We start from the raw sequence: 24,169 nt of genomic DNA, 5'->3' as shown, positions 1-24,169 counted from the left end.
TTTTTAATGGATATTTAGGTCAAAAGACAATTCGGGATGTCGATTGACCATAATGCCCCTGTTCGGGTTGCATTCCCGATTTTTCGGTAACACCGAGTTTTGTCTGTTTTTCGATTTATCACTTTTCCTTGTACTAATTATTTAATTTTTCTTTGATGTTTCTAATGATATTTATACTTCAATTGATGTCTCTTTAAGTCCTAAAAATATTTTCCAGTGTTCCCCGCAGTCCAGGGCTAGTCAACGGTCCATGACGTGACTTCCCGGTGCAGTCACCCATCGCTAGGGTTCTCGGCTCGCTTAACTTGGTTACTTTTCTTTGCTATTATTTTTCCTTTGTTTTTCTTGTATTTTCTTTTCTTATATTTCATTATTTTATGTCTCCTCCCTCATATCGAAGTGTAGTTCTAGGCATCCTAGCTGTCCGGACAACACTGGTCACCGGAACGGTAGAACGCACTACCGAACATAGGAGTGTTACAGTGCTTAAATTAACTGCCCGTGTAGCCTATACACTGACCAGATCGAATAAACGGATATACTAGCACTGGGTACCTAGTACCTCGGGCCGTCACACCATCGGTCACAAAGTATCTCCCAGTGTGCAAACAGTATGGCTAAAAAGCCATATAGTCAATCTGGCAATAAGTCAAGTATAATAACACAATACGTATAGCCGTAGGCTATTAAAGTCACAGTACGGCATAATATGCCATAGAAACACAGTATGGCATTAAGCCATTTACAAAACAACTGTCAGAATCCTATTGGCATGCAAACCTATCCAAAACTAGTCAAACTAGGGCACATTATAAATTTATTGTTTAATTCTTCAATTTTTAGAGTTTACTAACTATTATGTAATTCATAAGTCAATGCATATGTTGACCTTTTTAAGTACTATGGATAAGTTGTTTCTGGCATCAACATGTCACAAATTGCAATTCAATATGCTGTCAATATAGTGTCATTTACCATTTTTACAAGTTGGCATTCATTGCCAAATTACTTCAAGCATCATTGTATGTAAATGTCAAATTCTCAATTTTTGTGTGCTAGATTGGTCTAGCTTAAAGTCCTATTTCTCTTAGTTTTTAGCTTCTGGTCAAACAAGAAAAATTGTAGCTCTATGTCTTATTGCACTCGGGGCAAAATTTGAGGTCATTCTGAGTTGTATAGACCAAGATATGGTTAATTTACTAAAGCTGGACAGATTGCACCTTTAGTGCAAAATTTGGTCAATTTTAGGTCACTTTTAGTTCTGGCCGTTTTGGTACCCGAACTTGTGCAAGCTATTTGACTTGGTTTTGGCCATTTCTGGGCTTTGGTGTCTTCATAAGAATTGTAGCTCTATGTCTAAGCTATCCATGGTAAAAATTTCAGGTCAATTGGACATGTTTTGAGTGAGTTATGGTCATCCTCCTGATTACTGTTCATATGGTCAAAAATCTGGGTTGCAAGGTTGCTATTCCGGATTTGGTCATTTTTAAGGTCAGTTTCTAGGCAACATTTCTACACGAAAGTTGGCCTATTTGGTGTCTAGTTTCACCCCCCCATTGGCCTCATACCAATTGGGTTCACAGTTTGGCACTTATGACCTAATTTAGGTACTGCCAATATACACAACCTGCATTTAAACATCACACTTCCAATTTTGACAATACTCCTCCTTCCAATACTTCAATACTCAATCAATGGCACTTCTATATATATTATACACAATTCCAGCAAATATTTTTGGCAGAACACTCAAGTACTCAATGCACACAATACACCATTAAAGTTCAACATTCACTTCCACCAAAATTCAACATATCTCAATATCAATATTACACATACACTTCCATATACTCATACCTCAATATCAATTACACATGCTGCTCACAATTTAACACTATCATATTTCATTAATAAACTTCATATTCACACACACAAATTCATAATATTATTGGCTGCCAAACATGGCAGTTTGCCATAGCATCAAGGTCCCATTTCAAACCCTTAATTTAAGCACTAACATGCACATACTTGGATATTAACTTACTACATCTTCCATTTGAGTTAATCAACCTTAATTTCTATCCATTAGAAGTACGAAAAACTCAAACACAATAAACCTTCATGGCTGCCAAAAATGGACAATTTCATATCTCACGATTTTCTTCATTTCTCTTTACCAAAATACTCACCTCAACCTAAACACAAGGTTTACTAAAGCAAGGGAGAGGATTTGGACACTTACACTTTTGGAGCTTCCTTTAAACTTCACCAAATCTTATTTTTCTTGTTGCCAATATCTTCGCCAAGGTGAGTAGGCAAGCTTTAATGAAAGAACCAAGTGGAAAGGATGGCTTGATCAATGGTGCATGGTGATGGAGGGAGTTCTGCCATGGTGGACTTTCATGGAGATTCAATTCGGCCAAAGCTTTAAAGGTTGAAGATGAAGATGATAATGAGTGCAATCTGATGTCCCAAAGCTTGTTTTGGTGTCCCAATATTCAAGTTAGTGGAGCACTAAGTTCATTTTAATGTTTAATTAGTTAAAGTTTCCTTATTTGCTCATTTATCTCAATTCTTTTACTATTTACATAATTTATCTCATTTTAATTTTTCATGACATTTCAAAAGTGTAATATCATTTATTTTTAATGGACCTTGAGGTCAAAAGGCAACTCTTGGTGTCAAATGACCAAAATGCCCCACTTTGGGTTATATTCCCGATTTTTCGATAATACTGATTTTTGTCTATTTCTCAATTTTTCGTTTTTCTTTGTACTAATTTATTAATTTTTCTTTGATAATTCTAGTGTCAATTATATTTCAATAGACATTTACTTACATTCCGTAATTTAATTCCGAGGGTTCCCCGCGGTCCTAGGGTCGGCAACGGCCTTCCCAGTGCGGTCACCCATCACTGCGGTGCCGGCTCGTTTAACTTAGCTTCATTTTCTCTCTTTCACTTTTCTTTAATTTTTCTTGTATTTTCTTTTTATTTATTTCATCATTGTATGTCTGTTCACTATCACCGAAGTGTAGTTCCAGACATCTTGACTTGCCTGGACTGATATTTGGCCACTGAAGCAACAGAACGTACAGAATACATACAGTGGGGATGTTACACATTGGCCACATTGGCTTTTTGGATGATGAATATTCCCTTTGGTATATTTATGATATATTAACTCAGATTTTGGTCTTTTGTTTCTCTTATTGGACTATTTTTTATCTAGTGATGTTCTTTTGCATTATCATTCATGTAGGACTCATGATATCATATCATTACATCCATTGAGTCAAAACCCTTCTTATGTGCTCTCCTAATTTTACTTATTGAGGCATGAATTATTTTTGAAAGGGGAGTACACAAAGGGGGAGATTTTTGAAAATACACACTTCACTTGTGCTTAATTTTTCTCATCCACTAATTGTTTGTCATCATTAAAAGGGGGAGATTGTTGGACCTAGAGGTCCTAATCCATGTTTTGATAATAATAAACAATTAGTGTGCCACTAATCTACTTTGGAAGTGCTTATGTTAAGATTATAGGTCCCAAATTCAAATTTGTGAAATTGCTTCAAAATCAAGAATTAATGAGAGTAAGAAATTGAAGCAAAGATCATGGGAGACTATACAATATAATTTTTATTTTCTTTATACTTCGTGAATCTCAATTAGTTGATTATGTTGGCTCAAGTCTAGGTATTTCCAAAATTCTTAGTGTTCCTGTTTTTACCTATTTCTTGACCAAGGGGGAGAGAAATGAAATTTTCACTTTTAAAAATGTTTTTGATGAAAAATTTATTGAATTAGCTTTTTGACGGTTCAAACAAATCAAAAATCCAATTTCGGGATAAAGAGTTATGCATTTTTTAAGCTTTTGTGTTTTTTTGTCCAATAGAGACTTCGACAGCCAAAGTCAAGTTTTTAAACATAAGTTTTGGCTCCCCAACTTTTGGCAGCCAAAGGAAGAGATTTCGACAGCCGAATCTCAGTTTTTGCAACTCGATAAAATGGGGTTTAGGTGGTTAAATGGCTATAATTGCATTTAATGCACCCCCTCCCCATCCCCCCCAATAGTCATTTTCTTGCCAAACTATAAATAGAGACCATTTATGACTATAGGAAAGTTATAACAACTGATTATTTGAGAATTTATTGAGTTTCAAAGCTTTTTCTACTTTATCTCTCTGGAACTTGAGCCATTTCAATTAATTTCTTAAGAGCTTATTTTTTAGCTGCATTTATTATATTCTCAGAGTGAGATTAAAGTTGTTGAGAGTATTTATTGTATCTACAATGTGCTAGAGCATTAAATTGCTCTTGTGAGAAAAGGAATTTGTAAAAGAGTTAAGGGTTTACTCTTGTGATTTCATAAAGGGTTTGTTCTTCACCCAAAGAAGAAATATAGTGGAGTTAACTATCAAGGAGGGCATTTATGAGAGGACGTAGGCTTAGGATAGCCAAACTTCTATAAATCTTTGTGTTCACCATCTTTCCTTTTTCTCTTCCTTGTGCTTGTTTTTCATTAAACTCTCTTAACCTTCAAAATTTTTAATTAGTACCCAATTCACCCCCCCCCCCCCCTTCTTCCCCTTTTGGGTTGCTACAAGGGACAACAGGTTGCAAATAATAACCAATAATCAAATCGGTTGCTAAATTAATTAAATTTAAAAAAAATTAACACTTTTGGTAAAAAAAATAACTATTGGTTGCTAGTAGCAACCGAAACATAATCAGTTGTAAAAAATTTAGTATCTTTATTTTTCTAATTTTGTAACCATTTCGTAAATCAGTTGCTATTTGTAATTAATTTAGCAACCGAAAAGTCGATTGCTAATTTTAAAAAACTATAAAAAAAAATAAATTTTTAAATAAGAAATAAAAAATTCAAATAAATAAAATTTTCAAAAATTACTAAAATAATAAATCATTAATGAAAATTAGTACTAAAAATTAATATAAAAATATTATAAAAAATTACTAATAATAACTATTATCAAAAAAATTAAATATACAAACATATTTATAAGACAAATTACTAAAAAAAATTACCATATATATTTATATATTATAACAAAAAAAATTTGCTAAAAATTAATACTACAACTAATTTACTAACAAAAAATATATCTATACAAAAATTTTTATTTTATGCCAAAGAAAAATAAATTAAATAAAAAAGACAAGAAAGAAAAAGAAGATGATGAAGAAAAAGGATGAGAAAGAAAAAGATGATGAAGAAAATAGATGATAAAGTAAAAAAGATGATGAAGAAGAAAATAGATGAGAAAAAGAATGATGAAGAAAATGTATTAAAAAATAAAAGATGATAAACAAAAAAGATGAAAATGAAAAAGATAATGAAGAAAATGAGAGAAAAAAAAAAAGAGAAAAAAAATGAGTAGTGGGGAAAGAAAATGAGTAGTAGCTTATATAAGTGAATTAGCAACCGATTGTCGGTTGCTAATTTCTTTCAAAAATTAGGTGGAAATTTTTATAGGAAAAATTTTGCAATCGATTTCAGTCAGTTGTAGAAATTGGTTGCTATTAGAAGTCAATTAGCAAATCAATTGCAAATCAAAAAAAATTGAGCAGAAATTTTTAGAGAAAAAAATTGGTTGCTGTTAGCAACTGATTCGAAAACCGATTGTAAATCAAAAAAAAGAAAAAAAAAATTAGGCGTCAGTTTTTAGGAGAAAAAATTTAGCAATCGATCTATCATTGGTTGTTATTAGCAACCAATAAGGAATTGGTTGCAAATAACAACCGATTTTAGCAACTGATTATAATCGGTGGCTAATTTTTGTAACTGAGTGCAAATCCGTTGTTAACTCTTAAGCCAATTAAAATAATTTTTTAATTTAGCAACCAATTTTCTAAATCAATTACTATTAATAATCAATTTAAAATCGATTGCTATTAGCAATAGATTTTATCAATCGTTTTTAAAATCGGTTGCTAGTCGTACATTTAAGATTTTTCTAATATCGATTAGCAACTGATTTAGCAATCAATTGCTAATCAGTCACTATTAGCAACCGATATTAACAATCAATTATAAATCAATTACTAATAATAATAATCGATTTAGCAATCAATTTTGAATCCGTTGCTAAATTTTTTAAAAATAAATTATTTTACTAAAGAAAACCAAAGTCACGAATCAGTTACAAAATTGATTGCTAATAACAACCGATTTTTAATCAATTGTAATAATCAATTGCAAAACTTTTTTTTTTTTAATGTTCACTGTACTTTTTTTTGTTTTTCACTACTTTTTCGCCCTGAATGCTACTACAACCCTCAGATTATACTAGCTAGACTAGATAACAACTTATTTCCATATAAATATATACCGATAGAAGTGACAAATGGATTGGAGTTGGGTCATTTTCGAACTACGGATGATCAAATAAATTATTGAGTCGCGATATTAAGAGAGTTTCGATTTAGAAGCAAGTCAATTTATTTCATTTCAAAATATTAATTATTTTAAAATAATATTTATTAATTTATTTTAAAATCATATCAAATCATTATATTGACTCTCTGTTGAACCTCAATTTTATGGATCATTCAAGGTCAAATTATTCTGATTTTGTGCAGGTTGGAATTACACATCACTTTTCAAGTAGGGGTGTGCATGACGCTTCGGCGTCCCACATCGTTTGTCAAGAGTATGTGTTGAGTTGTATGGGAACAAGAATCCTATCAAAATTGCCAAGATTTTGATAGTGATCCATTCCCGTCGCTGAACCCAGTATGTGTGCATTCTTTATCTTCTCGAAAGAAAAAGACAAAAATCTTGTGTGAATAGAGGCGATGTGGTGCAATGTCCGACTGGCCCAGTGGATTGGCGCTTCAGCATCCTACATCATTTTGTAGAGAGTGCGTGTATAGTATTTACATAGGAACAAGGATCTTATCAAAATTGCCGTGTGTTCTTTATCTTCTCGACAGAAAAAAGTAGAGGCGTGCATAATTTAGTTTGATTCTTGGCAAGAATCAAAACCAATAAGAATCAAAACTAAACCTTCCATAATCAAATTTTCAATTATTAATTCTAATTCAATTTTTTCTATATTTCAATTCTTTGATGTTTTAGTTTCAGTTTAATTCAATTTTAGTTGCTTTAATTTCAGTTTGACAGAGACACCCTAAATCAATACAAATCCAATTGGTATGAATCACACACAGACAAACATTAAATCAATACAAATCCAACAGACAAACATTAAATCAATACAAATCCAGTTGGCATGAATCACACATTAAATCAATAGAAATCCAATTGGCATGAATCACACACATTAAATCAATACAAATGAATAATACAAACATTATCGGTTGTTTTGAAATAAATATTTAAAAAAAAAATTAAAGAATTCTCACACAACCTTGCATGAATTTTATTTCTTTTAAAGTGAATTATTTTTTTTTAAATTAAAAAATTAAAATTTTTCATTCCAAATATGAAAATTAAAAAAAAAAGAAAATAATTACATTTAATTCTTACAAAATCATAGTTTCCAAACAGTGATAAATTTAATTGGAATGAATCCGATACAAGTCCAATTTAAATTCAATTTAATTTGATATAATTTGATTTCTACAATAAATGCTCTTTTCCAATCACTGCTTTCAATTTGATCGAAGAGAACCAAAAACAGTACAGGCAGAGTTAACGGATCAAACCAAAATTTACCAACTCTAATGTTTCCAAAAATGATTAGAAACTCCAATCTTCAATACATTGTTCTCACGCTATAATAAGATTACATTCGGATAAAGCCAGCATAATTGTAACTATAATTTCAAAATAAGTTAGCTCAGAGAAACAGGGCTCAAACCCTGGCTGAACTAAAAATCATGTTAGTATCATGTTAAACATGCTACAAGTATATAACATCTTTTTTTAGTGTAAAATTTTATATTCCTCCGTATTGTAGCCTTCCCCCTTCCCTTGTGAGTTTGCCAAAATGATTCATTGTGCCACATCACTTGTGAGTAATGTGCTAGCCTATATATCCATACTTAAAGCACAGATTAGCTAGCAAGCAATCAACTAATAATATTCAATTAGGACATTCTTTTTACTGCTGTGAAGACTTGATTTGCGTTCATGAGTGCTAAAATTTGATATCAAAAACTCAGCTGACATACATGGATGAAGATTAACGAGAATGTGTGCTAAAAAGATGGCACATGCCAAAATCAGATAAATATTAGCACAGAGAGGCATCACTAGGTTCTGACAACTTTAGCATATTCCTACATGCTGATCTTTCTGAGAGTGTTCACATAAGTATAGCTGGAAAATGAAACAAAAAGTTTCCGGAACCTGCAAGATTTGATGTCATTAGACAATTCGAAGGGTTTACTCAATTTCCGTTCATCTGAAATAAATCAACAAAAATAAAAGGGAAATGATAACTCACGCAAATCATAACCCAAAATACACAAACTATGGGAGCCGAGTCATTCCCTACTTAGGACCTGACAACTAGTCTCCCCCAATTACTTTCTATTAATTTGGTTTAAGCATACATACCAAACCCATTGGCTTGAGTGTTCTGACATTGCATGGAAACTCTTCTGGGGATGCTCATTTAGCAAGCAATGCATCACTGTTTTAGTGTCTTTGGTAGCTAATAACATAGACAACCAAATATCAACTGGTCCACTATACTTGCGGAAAATGTTGGTACTGACCTGAGAACAAGGAAAGAACCAATACAGTAGTTTTAGAAAGGGCAAATGAAATAGTATGGTCATTCATATAAAGTAAAAAGCTTATAAAGCTTGAACAAAATAAATTTTAATCTCACTCCAAATCTAAATGTGTTCATGAACTGAAATCTACATTTTTTGGGGTATAACGTGAAATGTGATACAGTATTGGTTGCAGTCCTGTCCAAACCAAACATTTGATTCCCTTGCAAATTTAAATATCTTAAACACATGAAATCCAATTTAAACCTATTGTGTTAATGTCTCAACATAAACCTATGGGATTACTAAGGGGGTGTTTAGTACGAGATTAACAATGAGTAACTGTTATTCTTGTAACTTTTAACTCTCATTAATGTTGTTTGGATACTTAAAAGAGAATAGATTAACTTTGCACCTCATTAATATTTATACATTTTTGAAGGGTTAAATGTTAACTTTGAAAGTCTAAATTAATAATTAACCTCCTTAAAGATTAAAATTTACAAGGATAACATTTAACCCTTGAGTTTTTAACTTTCTACCAAACACACCATAAGTCTAAATGATTCCATTATCAGATTCTCCATGTAGTAAATCCTCAAACCCTAATTATTATTTTCATTGTCCTGCAATTTTCTTTTTTTTTTTGGTGGGTGGTGTAAAATTTTGTAAAATACCATGTGGTTGACAAATTTTTTTAAATAAAATGATGCCATGTGGCTGTTAATTAGTCCACTTACACCATTATGGTAGGCCAATGGGGCAGCCATGTTTAATCTTTTTTCTTTTTTGCATGTTGAAATTATTTAAACAAATTTTAATTAAAAATGACCATGTGTTAAAAATTTTATTAAAAACTTTCTTTTTAATCACAGATGACTTCCACATCTATTAAGGGCTAAAAAGGCTAACCTCATAATGAAAAATAAAAAACAAAAAAACCCTTTAAATGTCGATGTGCAAAACCAAAGTATATTTTTGAAGTTATCCTTATGTTTTCTGCATGATTTTCTAGGTTTATCAAATGGAAAATTTGCTATTTTGACAGAGGTAATGGTGGAGATGAGTTAAAATTTCTTTTGCATTATATGTATTTTAAAGGGTTACTTAATGTTGAGAAGGATTCTTAGAGAGAAGAATTTGTACTTCAGTATTTATTCACCTTGTACACTCTTCCTATTTATATACAATAGTCCTAGATATAAAAGAAATCGAGATATTCTAGGAAACTAATAAAAAGAGGAAGAAGATAACTACAAGGAAAGAAAAATACAATCCCTTTAATTTAGGGATTTATAATCTGGTAGGATTCCAACACGCCCCCTCAAATTGCTTCATGCATGTTACACATGTCCAACTTGCAAACTAGAGTGTGAAATATCTTTTTGTTTAAACCTTTAGTAAACACATAAGCCACTTGTTTTTTGGAAGTCACATAAGAGACACTTAAAGACCAATCTACTATTTTCTCTTTTATGAAGTATCGATCAATCTCTATATGTTTGGTCCGATCATGTTGAACTGTGTTATGAACTATATTGATAACAGTTTTATTGTCGCAAAATAAGGACAAATTGTTTATTTCTGATAATCGTATTTCCTCCATCAATTTTCGCAACCACAATAGCTCACATATATCCTATGCCATAGCTCTATATCCTGCCTCTGCACTAGATCATGCTGTTACATAATGCTTTTTACTTCTCTAAGTGACTAAATTGCCATCAACAAAAAAGCAATAACCTGATTTTGATCTCTTATTATCAAGAGATCTAGCCCTATTTGCATATGTAAAGGCTTTTATTTGGAGATGGCCATGCTTTGAAAAAAGAAGTCATTTTCCAAGTGCAGATTTTAAATACCTCAAAATACGAAAAATAGCTTCTAAGTGAGATTTTCGAGGTCAAGCATATATAGAATAGGCTATGTCTGGTATAGTATGAGAGAGAGAAAATATCTCCTAACTAACCTCTGATATCTTCCTATGTCAACTGCCTCCCCAATTCCAGCTTGCAGCTTGTGATTAGCTTCAATAGGAGATTCCGCAAGTTTACAGCCCAACATACCTGTCTCATCTAAAAGGTCTAATGTATACTTCCTTTGAGAAATAAAAATCCCGCTGTCTGATTTGGCAACTTCTATTCCAAGAAAGTACCTTAATCTATCCAAGTCTTTAATCTCAAATTCCAGAGCCAAGCACTCCTTTAGATGAGCAATCTCTTCCTTGTCATCTCGTCACCACTATATCATCAACATAAATAATGAGCACTACGGTGTTTCATGAATAGGGTATGATCAGCACTGCTTTGATAGAACCCAAAGGAAATCATGGTCTTACTAAATCTGTCAAATCATGCTCTTGGTGACTACTTCAAACCACATAGTGCCTTTTTCAATCTACAGGCTTTTCATTTGGTCCTTTCACCCTCAAATCTTGGAGAGATTTCCATGTGTGCTTCTTCTTCCAAATCTCCATGCAAACAAGTATTTCTCACATCAAACCTGCTGTAAGTCCCATTCAAGGTTTGCAGCACATGACAGCAAGATCCAGATTGTATTCAATTAGCAACAGGTACAAAAGTCTCTTGATAATCCTCTTGCCACTAACCTGGCCTTATATCTTTCAATGGAACAATCTGCTTTATGTTTTATGGTAAATACCCATTTGCATTGATAGAGTTAGGAATTTATTCAGAACACAAATGAGAAAGAATGGAAATAAGAACTTTTATTCACTTCTTGAATGAGAACAATTGACAATCAATTCACTCAAGAACAATAAAGGAAATAATAAATGAAGGAATCAAGAACAGAATAAGAATTAACCCAATACAGTAGACTAATGTTTCTGCTTTCCCAGGCAACATGCCAGATTCCCATCTAGCTGCACTTTTTTAGTTTGCAGCACTTGTTCTAGTTCTAGCAGCTCTGTGTCAGTGTCTAAGTGTTGTGGTAACTGATTAGCAACCTCATGCTCACCTCTAACCTTCTTTAACAAGGACACATGGAAAACAGGATCAATTCAGACATCAGGCAATTGAAGAAGATATGCCACTAACCCTACCCTTTGTATTATCTTGCATGGCCCATAGCATCGTGCTGAAAGTTTTTGGTTAACTCTGGCATGAAGAGAGTGATGGCCGTGAGGTCATAATTTAAGAAATACAAAGTCACCCACATTATAAGAGACATCCTGACGATGTTTATTAGCTACTATTGTCATTCGATTTCGGGCCCTTTGTAAATTAAACGTCAACTGACACAGGATTTCATCTCTATCTTGCAATGCTTGCGCAACCGCTTAAACTTTGGTTTCTCCTAGAAAATACTGTTGAATAGTTGGAGGTGTTCGTCCACATATCGCCAGAAAAGGCGTCATCTTAGCAGCTGTATGATAGCTAGTGTTATACCAGAATTCAGCCCAATGTAACCACTTATGCCAATCTTTTGGCTGGTCTGAAGGAAACTACACAAACATGCTTCAAGAGCACAATCCAAAATTTCTGTTTAGCCGTTTGTTTTAGGATGATAGGCTGTACTAATCTGTAATTTAGTGCCATGTAGACGAAACAATTCAGACCAAAATTTACTGAGGAACAAAGGGTCTCTGTCACTAACGATGGACCTTAGCATGCCATGAATTTCACAATATTACAAATAAATAGGTCAGCAACACTTTTCGCAGTAAATGGATGCTTTAAACTCAAGAAGTGCCCATATTTTGATAAACTATCAACTAAAACAAAAATGCAATCCATCCCCTATGACTTTGGAAGGCCAATTATAAAATCCATTGAAATATCTTCCCACACCATTTCAGGTATTGGCAATGGCTGCAACAATCCCACTTGAGAAAGGGTCTCATATTTATTTTTTTAACAAATTAAACATGAGGCAACAAAATCAGTAACCGACTTCATCATACCCTACCAATATAGATTTGTTGCTAACCACCTATAGGTTCTGTAAACCCCAGAATGGCCCTCAGATGGAGTAAAGTGAAACTTAGCAATTAATTTTGATACCCAAGGAGAGTGTTTTGGAATTACTAACTGTCCCTTGTAGAATAGGTGATTCTGAATTAAGTTGAAATTGCCATGCGAAGATGGATTTTGCTCCAAATTTTGACATACTTCTTGTGGGAGCATCAATTTCTTCTAGGTCCAACCATTGTGGCCGAGATATTGTATAACAAAATCCACATCCTCATCCCGACAAGATAGTGCATCTGCTGCTTCATTAGTGCTGCCAGATTTGTACTAAATGTGAAAGTAATAACCAATAGCTTTGCTATCCAATGTTGCTGCGCAGATGTTAAGACCTGCTGATGGAGAATACTGTGCAAGCTCCGATGGTTTGTGAGAACAATAAATTTTCGCCCAATCAAGTATGGCCACCAATGATGAATGGAGAGAACTAAAGCCATCAATTCCCTTTCGTAGGTGGATTTAGCTTGGGTATGAGTTGATAATGCCTTGCTAAAATATGCGATGGGCCTATGATCCTGCATTAGAATTGTCCCAATTCCGGTCCCTGAAGCATCACATTCAATGACAAATGTTTTTGTAAAATCTGAAAGTGTCAGAACAGGCGAAGAGGTAAGAGTAGCCTTGAGTAAAGGCATGTTGAGCTTGAGTGTTCCAAACCAACTTCCCCTGCGTTTCCTTCTTCAGCAATTGTGTTAAACAGTTAAGCTAAGGACCCATATCCTTTTATGAATCATCGGTAATATCCGGTGAGGCCAAGGAAACCATGTACTGCTTTCAAGGTTCTTGGCTAAGGCCATTTAACAACTACATTGATTTTGGAAGGATCCATTTGAACTCCGCGGATTGATATTACATACGCGAAGTACTCAATTGTTCTACGGCCCAGTGCACTCTTTTTCTTGTTAACCAAAAACTAATTTTTGTGCAACAACTCCAGAACAATTGTCAAGTGCCGTAGATGATTCTCCCACGTCTTGCATTATACCAAAATATCGTCAAAAAATACAAGGACAAATCATCGAATATGGGGCCAAAAGAGATCATTCATAGTCAGCTGGAATGTTGCAGGGGCGTTGGTTAGGCCAAATGGCATAACCAAGAACTATAGTGTCCGAAATGAGTTCTAAACGCCATTTTTGGCATATCAGTTGGAGAAACCCGGATTTGGTGGCGTCCTAACTTCCAATCAAGTTTTGAAAAATAAATAGCACCAAATAATTCATTTAACAATTCAATAATTACTAGTATCGAACACTTATATGGCACTGTTGCTTTGTTCAGTGCTCTATAATCGATGTAAAATCTCCAACTCCTGTCTTTCTTCTGCACTAAGAGCACTGGACTAGAAAAAGAACTGACACTTGGTTGAATGATTCCCGCCACAAGCATTTCGGATACTAATCTTTCAATTTCATCTTTTTGTTAATGGCCATATCTATATGGATGCACACTCATTGGTGATGTACCTGGATGTAACGGAATGACATGATCTATGGCTCTATGTGGTGGTAAAGAAGTTGCTTCGCCAAACACAGCAATATATTGTTGAAGTAAGGTCTGTAAGTCATGTTGTTGGGGTGGTGATAATTCTGACATATCAGATATCTCCTCACCACTGGTAGAATTGATCCACAGTAATGCATAACAATCAACATCTACTAATTTCTACAAGGCATCTACAGATGTGAGAGCTTTAGTTAAGGATGGGTTGCCTTGTAAAGTAACAACAGTCCCACGATGTTTGAATGACATTGTGAGCTTGCCCCAATTGTGTTGGACATCCCCTAAGGTTTCAAGCCAGTCGATGCCAAGAATTATATCCATTCCACCTAATAGAAAGACATAGCAATTAGGATTGATGTGAACATCTTGCAATACCAAAGGTCATGTGCGACAAATACCACTGGATTGCGCTCGATGGCCATCACCAAGGCGTACCCAAAATTGCGCTGTAGGTATTACCTATAAATTTAATTGATGCACGATATCCATAGAAATAAAATTGTGGCTTGCACCACTATCAATCATGACCACTACAGGTTTATCATTGATTTTACCCATCAGTTTCATGGTTTTAGGGCTCGAAATACCTCCTACCAAGTAGAATGGAAGATCTAATTGGGTGAAATGAGCCTCATTTGAAGTCTCCAATTGATCCTCCGTTTCCAATAGCCCATATTCTCCTTCTTCCGACAACTACTCATCATCTCCCAAAATTATGGCTCGTAAGGTTTTATTTGGGCACTCATGAAGGGGACAACAAGGTTGTTTACATTGGTAGCAGAGTCCTTTTGCTCTTAAATCAAGGAACTCTTGATAAGAAGTGTCCTGTTCCCCTGGCTTTGAGAGTAGGTTGTGTAGTTTTAGAAGTCACCATTGGAGGTGTAGGAACAGGTAGGCAAGAAACTGATGGTGCTTGGGTATCACCTTTGTTGCTGTATATGGAGGGCGAGGATGGTGAGGAAAGGACTTGGGCTGGGAAGAGTAGGATTTTGGGTGTTGATATAAGCTGTGGGCCTGGGCTAATTAGAGAAGCTCATTTATTTTCAGTAGTCATCTTCCCCATTCCATGGGTTGCTATGGAAAATTGCAATTCATGTTTAATTTCTCTAGCCAGCATCATTGTATGAAAAATGTGTGTGGAGTCATGGGATTGTATCCGAACTCAAATTTCATCATGCAAGCCACTCAAGAAATGACCCAAGTATTGTTGATCGGATAACCATGGTACCTATGCAGCCTGAGTAACAAATAAATCAATAAATTCATCAAGAGAGGATACCTGACGCAGAGCAGCCAAGCGCTCACAAGAATTTGCTTTCATGTCGCCTCCATAATGATGCATGAGTTCCAACGTGAATCGATCGCATGTCATAGAAGGTGACCATTGTCACAACCAATGTAGCATTGTCCCTTCCATAAAAACCATGGCTATGGGTATCTTGGTATTGTTGCGGGTTTGATTTATTGTGAAATGTTGTCCTACACGTGCGATCCATCCGATTGGGTCTGTACCAACAAAACTGGGCAACTCCATATTTTTAGCAGCTAAGGAAAGATCATAAGCAGGTTGTTGAAATGGTAATGGCTGATAAGTGGAAGATTCCCTTTGGAGGGTGGAATTCAGCTGACTAGCAGTGATATGGGTCCCATCATCCATTGTATTTTTTCCCTTGACTAGAGAGTTTAGTAAACCATCAATACTGTCTAATTTTTACAGTTGTTGTTTTGCTTGTGCCCATTCGTCACATAGACCAATGATGCGACAATCTGTTTGTTCTTTGGCATCTCTTAGTTGAACCAGAGCACCCTCCACAACTGCCAAATTCCTCTCTATCTATTCCACTCTAGGAATTTGTTCAGAACACAAATGAGATAAAATGGAAATAAGAACTTTTATTCACTTCAAGAATGAGAACAATTGATAATCAATTCACTCAAGAACAATAAAGGAAATAACAAATGGAGCAATCAAGAACAGAATAAGAATTAACCCAATACACTAGACTAATGTTTCTTCTTTCCCAGGTAACATGCCATAATTTCAGGAAAAAAAAAAAAAAAAAATCCCCTTTCCCTTATCCTCTGTTACATTTATAACTCAACTAATATTATCCTCAACAAACTGAAGATAATTCTCTTTAATCAGCAGATTGCTCCTCCCTTGAATTTATCCTTATCTGATATTTCTGTTGGAGTTTATCTGTCACATCATTCCCTTTTTTTATAGTAGACTTTGAGTTCTCCTAAACTATGCATCCACCAGTTTCTTCCCCAGAGGCAGAGTAAAAAGATCTCATGTCACATTTTTTGCCAAAGCCTTTATCTCTTCTACCATAGCTGCCTTCCATTTTAGATAAAAGTATGCTTCTTTCTAATCCTGTGGGATAGAAACAGAAGAAATAGGCAAGACAAAAGCTCTATAGGAAGGAGATAAAGAATCATACGCAACAAACTTAGATATAGGATGTTTAGTGCAAGCCCTAATTCCTTTTCTAAGAGCAATGGGTAAATCAAGATTATCAACAGAAGTATTAGGAGTATCAGAAGAAGGAAACTCACTACATAATTCTTCTTGCTCAGAATGTTCAGGAGCTAAATCCAAAGGTTCTAACTGATTAGTCATATCATGCTCAATGTTTATATCCGTCATGTTCTGACAAGTGTAGGTTCTTAAATCCAATTTATTCAATCTTGCTGTGGTTTGAGGTTGGGGTTGACGAAATGATGGTGAAGGTTGGTCCTTATCCTCAGTATCCTTATTCTCAATGCCATGATTAGGTTCAAAAAACATCTCCCCCTGGAAAGGTAAATTAGTCGCCTCTTCCTTATGCTTCCCTTGAAGAGGTAGCGAGAAGTAAGGTTCATATTCTCCAGAGGTAATATCCATACCTACAAAGTATTTCCTAGAGGGAGTATGATAACACTTGTAAACCTTTTAAGTGCTAGAATAACCCACAAACACACATTTTTGAGCCCTAGTGATGTAGAACAGCTAAGAACAAAGAACAAAACAAAGACCAATCCTTGAAAAAAGGAACTAATTCTCAATAATTTTATTAATCTCAATAATAATCATAATCCAAAGCTACTCTACTAACAAGAGAAACCCTGAGTCTTATTTATAGAATTAGGAATCTCAATCACATATTAGGAATACTAAATTAAACCAAAATAAATTAGGAAATAATAAAATTTCTAAATAAGAGACTAATAAGATAAAAATTCCTAAATAATAAAACTCTTAAATTTTCTAATTTTACAATAAGAGTGACTCCTAAATTCTATTTTTCCATACTGTATTATTTTCCCTTGTATGGAGAAAACTCGACCTCAAGTTCTGAAGTGTTGAAAGATCAAGAACTAAGGAGAACACACAGTATGATCATCTTGGACGGTAGCAATAAGAACAACTTGAAGAAGTTTGTGCTCGCTTTTGTATTCTTAAAAACATCTGGGCAGATAAAATCAACTAGAACAACAGTTGAAATGCCCTTTAACTTAATAGGATCTTCAATTTTTATTGATGTCTTCATAGAATCTTATTCATTCCCAATATATCTTCCTCAAGGTTTGGTTGTGCAGTTTTATCAATTTCTTGCTCTGGAAAAGGCTCTTCAACATGTGAATGCTCAAGACTTGAATCGTTGGATTCTTCAATCTCATACTCTTCCTCTAGGTTGCTCCTTTTGTTCCTCATTCTCATCTTTAAGTTGCTCTTCGAATTTTTCTTCTTGTTCTTCTTCAACATCAAGCTTCTTCCCTTTTACAATTTGAATTTCTTCTTTAAGTTTTTGCACAACTACCAATAACTTATTAAGCTTTATTTTTGATAACTCATCAACTTGTACTTCTACTTTTGATAACTTATCAAGTTGTGCTTTTAATTTTTTCACACTTGAAATCACCAGTTCTTGCCTGTATTATTTAAGCTCTCTTTCCTTAAATTGTAAGAATTGTTGTAAATCTTCATATTCCCTTTCCTTCTCTAGTAAACTTTGTCTAACTTCTCGATATTCACCATTTAAGAAAGAACATCTTTCATGATCACGTCTCTAACTATAATTATCCACTGATATAGAGATAGTAATCAACCCTTATGAAATCCAATATCATAATTAATTTCTTCAAGAAAATTTTTATACTCCTCTTCTAGCCTCTCAATACAAGTTCCTATGGCATTTGAAGTAAGAAATCATACCTTACATGAAGAAAAGAAAAAAAAAAACTCAAAATTCAGCTTTTAACAGTTTTTTCTGCTAAAAACAAGGGTGAGCTTGTTGGGCTGTGGAAGCTGATCCGAATACTCGATCCGTCAGGTTAAGGCCCTAGGGGCATCGGACTGAAGTTCCGACGATGCGAAGAGATAGATCGGCTGACGACGAGTTGCTGGGTTCTTCTGGTCTTTGACCTTTTTTTTTTTTTTAATTGTAGGCAACAAGGAAAAATTTCGAAGGACAAAAACACCTGTGGGAATCTAAGAAATGGGAAGACTTGAATAGGAAGTCTGGTAATTTTGGAGAAGGCGATGGAAATTTGGCTCAATTTTAAGCTCTGATATCAAATTGATGTAGAACAGCTAAGAATAAAAACAAACAAGGATCAATCCTTGAAAAAGAGAACTAATTCCCAATAATTTTATTAATCTCAATAATAATCATAATTCAAAACTTGTCTAATAATAATAGAAACCCTAGGCCTTATTTATAGAATTAGGAATCCCAATGACATTAGAATTTTAGAATCGTAATTCAATCATAATTAAGAATACTAAATTAAATTAAAATAAATTAGAAAATAATAAAATTTGTAAAAAAGAGACCTAATAAGATAAAAATTCCTAAATAATAAAACTCTTAAATTTTCTAATTTTACAATGAGAATAATTCCTAAATTCTATTTTCCCATACTGCATTACCTAGGTTCTAGTTTCCTAACATGTGATCTATGAACAAAGCAAACACACCCAAAACCTTTGGAAGAATAGTATAGGAATTCTTACCCTTAACAGTTTCCAGAGGACTTTTAAAGTAGTGTGAAGAGGCATTCGATTAATGAGATATGCTACAAAAAAGAACAGCATCCACCAAATATGATGTGGGAAGGTTCATTGTAAACATAAGTGATTGAGCCATTTCAAGTAAATGGCTATTTTTCCCTTCAGATACCCCATTTTGTGCACTTGTATTCACACAACTAGTTTGATGTAGGATCCCATGAGACTCTAAATAAGATTGGAAAACTTTGTTCATATATTTTGTCTCATTGTCAATTCTTAGAATTTTGACCTATGCATTAAATTGGATGAAAATCATTTTATGAAACAGCTAAAAACAAGAAAAAACTTCATATTTAGCTCTCATCAAATAAACCTAAGTTGACCTTGTAGAAAAAGATGATTCTCATATATTTCAATTAATCTGTACATGGGTATTTATATACAATTGATTCCTATAATTGTGTTATACTAATTAGGAAGAAATCCTAAATAAGAAATCCTAAATAGGAATACAGAATACAGAATATACACAGAAATAATATAATGATTGACTTTCCATAACACTCCCCCTCAAGTTGAAACATAGATGTTAATCATGCCCAACTTGTTACAAATGTAGTCAATCCTAGCTCCATTCAGAGCTTTTGTGAAAATATCTCCTAACTGCTCTCCAGTTTTGATATGTCCTGTTGAGATGATCTGTTGTTGAATCTTTTCACGAACAAAGTGACAATCAATCTCAATATGTTTGGTCCGCTCATGAAATACCGGATTAGAAGCAATATGCAGAGCAGCTTGATTATCACACCACAATTTCGCAGGCAGGGGGGTCTTAAAACCTGTCTCATCTAGTAATTGAAATATCCACATTACCTCACATACTGATTGTGCCATGGCTCTGTATTCGGATTCAGCACTAGATCGAGAAACTACACTCTGCTTCTTGCTTTTCCAAGACACCAAATTTCTTCCAACAAAAACGCAATATCCAGTAGTTGACCTCCTATCAACCTTAGATCCAGCCCAGTCGGCATCTGAAAAACATTCAACATTTAAATGCCCATGATTACCATATAACAAACCTTTTCCTGGAGCTCCCTTCAGATAGCACAAGATTTGTCCCAAGGCTTCCCAATGAGCAACAGTTGGGGAAGACATAAACTGACTTACCACACTAACGGCATAAGCAATGTCAGGACGAGTGACAGTAAGGTAGTTCAATTTTCCTACCAATCTCCTGTATCTCTCTGGATCTTCAAACAACTCACTATCCCCTGCTAACAGTTGTAAATTTGGAGTCATTGGTGCACTACAAGGCTTAGCACCTAATTTTCCTGTCTCTGTCAATAGATCAAGGACATATTTTTTTTGAGACAAGAAAATACCCTTCTTACTTCTCATAACTTCAATACCCAAAAAATACTTTAATAATCCCAAGTCTTTGGTCTGAAACTGGGTTTGGAGGAAGATTTTAAGAGATGAAATACCTGCAGAGTCACTCCCAGTGATGATAATGTCATCCACATAGACTACCAGGAGAATTAGACCAGCCTCAGATTGCTTATAAAATACTGAGTGATCACACTTACTCTTTTGCATACCAAATTCCTGTACTGCTTCACTGAATCTCCCAAACCAGGCCCTAGGACTTTGTTTCAAGCCATAAAGAGACTTCCGAAGCCTACAAACTTTACCCAACTCCCCCTGAGCAACAAACCCAGGTGGTTGCTCCATATACACCTCCTCCTGAAGATCACCATGAAGGAAGGCATTCTTGATATCCAATTGGTGCAGGGGCCAATCATATGTAGCTGCTAAAGAGATAAACAAGCGAACAGAAGTAAGTTTAGCTACAGGAGAAAAAGTGTCAGAGTAATCAACCCCATATGTCTGAGCATATCCTTTTGCTACAAGGCGTGCTTTTAATCTAGCCACAGAACCATCAGGATTTACCTTTACTGTAAATACCCATTTGCAACCAATAGCTTTCTTATCAGTGGGCAAAGGCAACAGTTCCCATGTACCATTAGCATCTAAAGCCTCCATTTCCTCTTTCATAGCAGCACATCAGCCAGGATGAGACAGTGCCTCACCAACAGTATTAGGGATGGGAATAGAGTCTAAAGAAGTAACAAAACACCGAGAACAAGAAGACAATTGATTATAAGAAACAAAAGAAGAGATAGGGTAAGTACATGAACGTTTACCTTTACGAAGAGCAATGGGTAAGTCTAGATCAGAATCATGATCAGTATGAGTGCAGGATCTCCCAACGAAGTAGCCGGTGGAGGATCCGAGTCGGGAATCTCAATCTCTGGAATAAACATGAACAACGGGAGGCCGAGTAGGTCTAGAGACGGAAGAAATAGGGTGTGAGAGAGGACTAGACATTGGTTGACAAGATATATTAAGATATCATCGTCCTCCCCCTGACTCTCATACACAGATGATTGAGAAAAAAATGGAGTGGACTCAAAAAATGTGACATCTGCAGAAACAAGATAACGATTAAGAGTAGGAGAGAAACAACGGTACCCTTTTTGGATCCGGGAGTACCCAAGGAAGATACATTTGAGAGACTTTGGATCCAATTTAGTAACTGTGACGAACATCACGTACAAAACAAGTACAACCAAAAATACGGGGTTCAACGGAAACAAAGATTTTGTAGGGAACAAAGCGATAAGGAATATCCCCATTAAGGATGAGAAGAAGGCATACGATTGATCAAAAACATGCCGTAGAAAGCGCATCCGCCCAAAAGTGTTTAGGAACTTTCATCCGAAAAAGAAGAGCACGAGTTACCTCAAGAAGATGCCGATTTTTCTTTCGCCACGCCATTTTGGGATGGGGTATCCACACAGAAGATCGATGAAGAATGCCATTTTGTGTCATATACGATCGAAATTGTCTTTGAAAAATATTCTTTAGCATTGTCACTTCTTAATATGCGCATGAAATATTAAATTGAGTTTTGATTTCATTACAAAAGGCACAAAAGATAGAAAACAACTCGAGCGATTCTTCATTAAATATAACCAGTAACACGAGTAATCATCAACAAAAGTAACAAAATAACGAAATCCAGTTTAGAAGTAATGAACAAGGACCCCAAACATCGAATGAACTAACTCAAAAGGGAATGAAGCCCGTTTATTGACTCTAGACACGAGAAGGCAAACGATGATGTTTTGCAAACCGACACGACTCACATTCTAGTCGATAAAGATCAAATCGAGGACACAACTTCTTCATGGTAGACAAAGAAGGATGACCCAATCTACAATGAGCTTCAAGAGGTGTTAAGGTACTGGAGCAAACAAGCGATCGCGGTACATGATTTTCCAGAATGTAGAGACCACCTGACTCACGTCCTCTACCAATAATCTGCTTCGTCGTAAGATCCTGAAACAAACACTGATCAGAAAAAAAAAAAAGAAATAGAACAATTTAAGGTACGAGTAAGTTTACTAACAGAAAGTAGATTAAAAGAGAAATTTGGTAGACACAAAACAGATGACAAAGAAATTGACGAAGTCGGATTCGCAGTTCCAGAACCCATGACACAAGAAGTAGAACCATCAGCTAAAGTAACTGTAGAGGAAGTGAGATTAGACTGAAAAGCAAATAGAATACTAGAATTACCTGTCATGTGATCTGTTGCACCAGAATCAATAACCCATTTGGATGAGGAAGACATAAGGCATGTAGTGGATTTACCTGACTCAGCGATCGCAGTGATAGGGGAACTGGTAGGCTTTAGAGATGCCTGATACTGGGAAAACTTTGCAAAATCCTCTGCAGATACCAAAATAGTTTTCTCAGAGGAATATACTGTAGAATCCTCTGCTGCCATATTTGCCATCTGTGATCGCTGATTTTTCTTCTGAAGTTGTGGACAATTATATTTTGTATGGCCAGGCTCATGACAATAATAACAAATGACTCATCTTGAGTCCTGATTAGAACTAGCTTCTCCATTACGCTGATTACTTCTGTTGCCTGTAATTCTTCCTCTACTTCCTCTTCTATTATCCTGTTGTCCATTTGGATTACGGCTAATAAGAGCACTACTGGCAGGCTGTGAAGATTGGGTACTCTGCACGAAGGACCCGTGTGAATGTTTCATGCAAAGAGGAAATCTCGAGCTGGAAAGAATCGAGATTTAGCGATCTCATACTCGAAGGAAGGCTGCAAGAAAACTCATAACAACCAGTTGCTCCGTTGGGCTTTGAACTTTCACATCGAACTAAAAGGCAACAATACATTAAGTTCCTCATATACCCGTTTAAAATCCATAAAATAAGCCGTGAGAGACTTATTCTCTTTCTCAAAGACGGTAGAATGCCTTACAAACATCATAAATACGGGAGATATTCCCTTTACGAATCTGAGAAAATCTAAGTAATCCATCAATTCCTTAACAAATTCACGTGATTAATTAAACTAATTACCTCACTTTGTGAATAGAGTTCAAGCCGCAAAAACAACCGAGCATCCTCCCTTAGCCAAGTTTGTTGTGTATCATCGGTAGGTGGATCTTTAGTAAGGTGATCATCCTTATCAATGCTACGCAAATAGACCCTAACGATCTTACTCCACTCCGGATAATTCGAACCATTAAGTTTGTGTTCCGTGATCTTAGTCATCATCGAATCACATCGTAAATAACATTCTTATTGTCGCCATTTGTTGAGACAAAGAAAACTAACCAGCAGCTAATCCAAAGTCTTGTGACAACAAAATAATCCAAAATCACAAATCAAGCAAATACCGAAATAGGATCCGAGAGCCAAACCTCGAAGTCCTTTAATGGTGTCTTGGATCGCAACAAAGACACAGTGGTGGAATGAGGGGATTGAGGCGACACGGCAATGTTGATCGGTCGAAGCGGTGGTCGGCCAAGGTTTCTCCTGAGCTGGGTGGTGAGAACAAATAATCACCCTAGATAGATGACCTGCTCTGATA

General features: G+C 35.1%; 1 protein-coding gene across 6 annotated transcripts in view; it reads right to left on the bottom strand.

The window, feature by feature from the left end:
• Positions 1-8,053: 8,053 nt before the first annotated feature.
• LOC110658374 (uncharacterized) overlaps positions 8,054-24,169 on the bottom strand; it is a 46,313-nt gene continuing 30,197 nt past the window's right edge. For 5 of the 6 annotated variants that reach the window (XM_058147218.1, XM_058147220.1, XM_058147221.1 and 2 more), the window contains 2 exons: positions 8,553-8,713; positions 8,054-8,342 (listed from right to left, as the gene is read on the bottom strand). In XM_058147218.1, coding sequence (XP_058003201.1) covers positions 8,273-8,342; positions 8,553-8,713 — 231 coding nt within the window. In that variant the 3' untranslated portion in view covers positions 8,054-8,272. Of the gene's footprint in view, positions 8,343-8,552; positions 8,714-15,932; positions 16,050-24,169 lie in introns of those variants that run through there. The other variant, XM_058147222.1, reaches the window with a different exon arrangement.

Source organism: Hevea brasiliensis, chromosome 5 (genome assembly GCF_030052815.1).
Source record: "Hevea brasiliensis isolate MT/VB/25A 57/8 chromosome 5, ASM3005281v1, whole genome shotgun sequence".
NCBI classification, from domain to species: Eukaryota; Viridiplantae; Streptophyta; class Magnoliopsida; order Malpighiales; family Euphorbiaceae; genus Hevea; species Hevea brasiliensis.
Note: the sequence above shows the minus strand (reverse complement) of the source record. Positions and strands in the feature narration are given on the sequence as shown.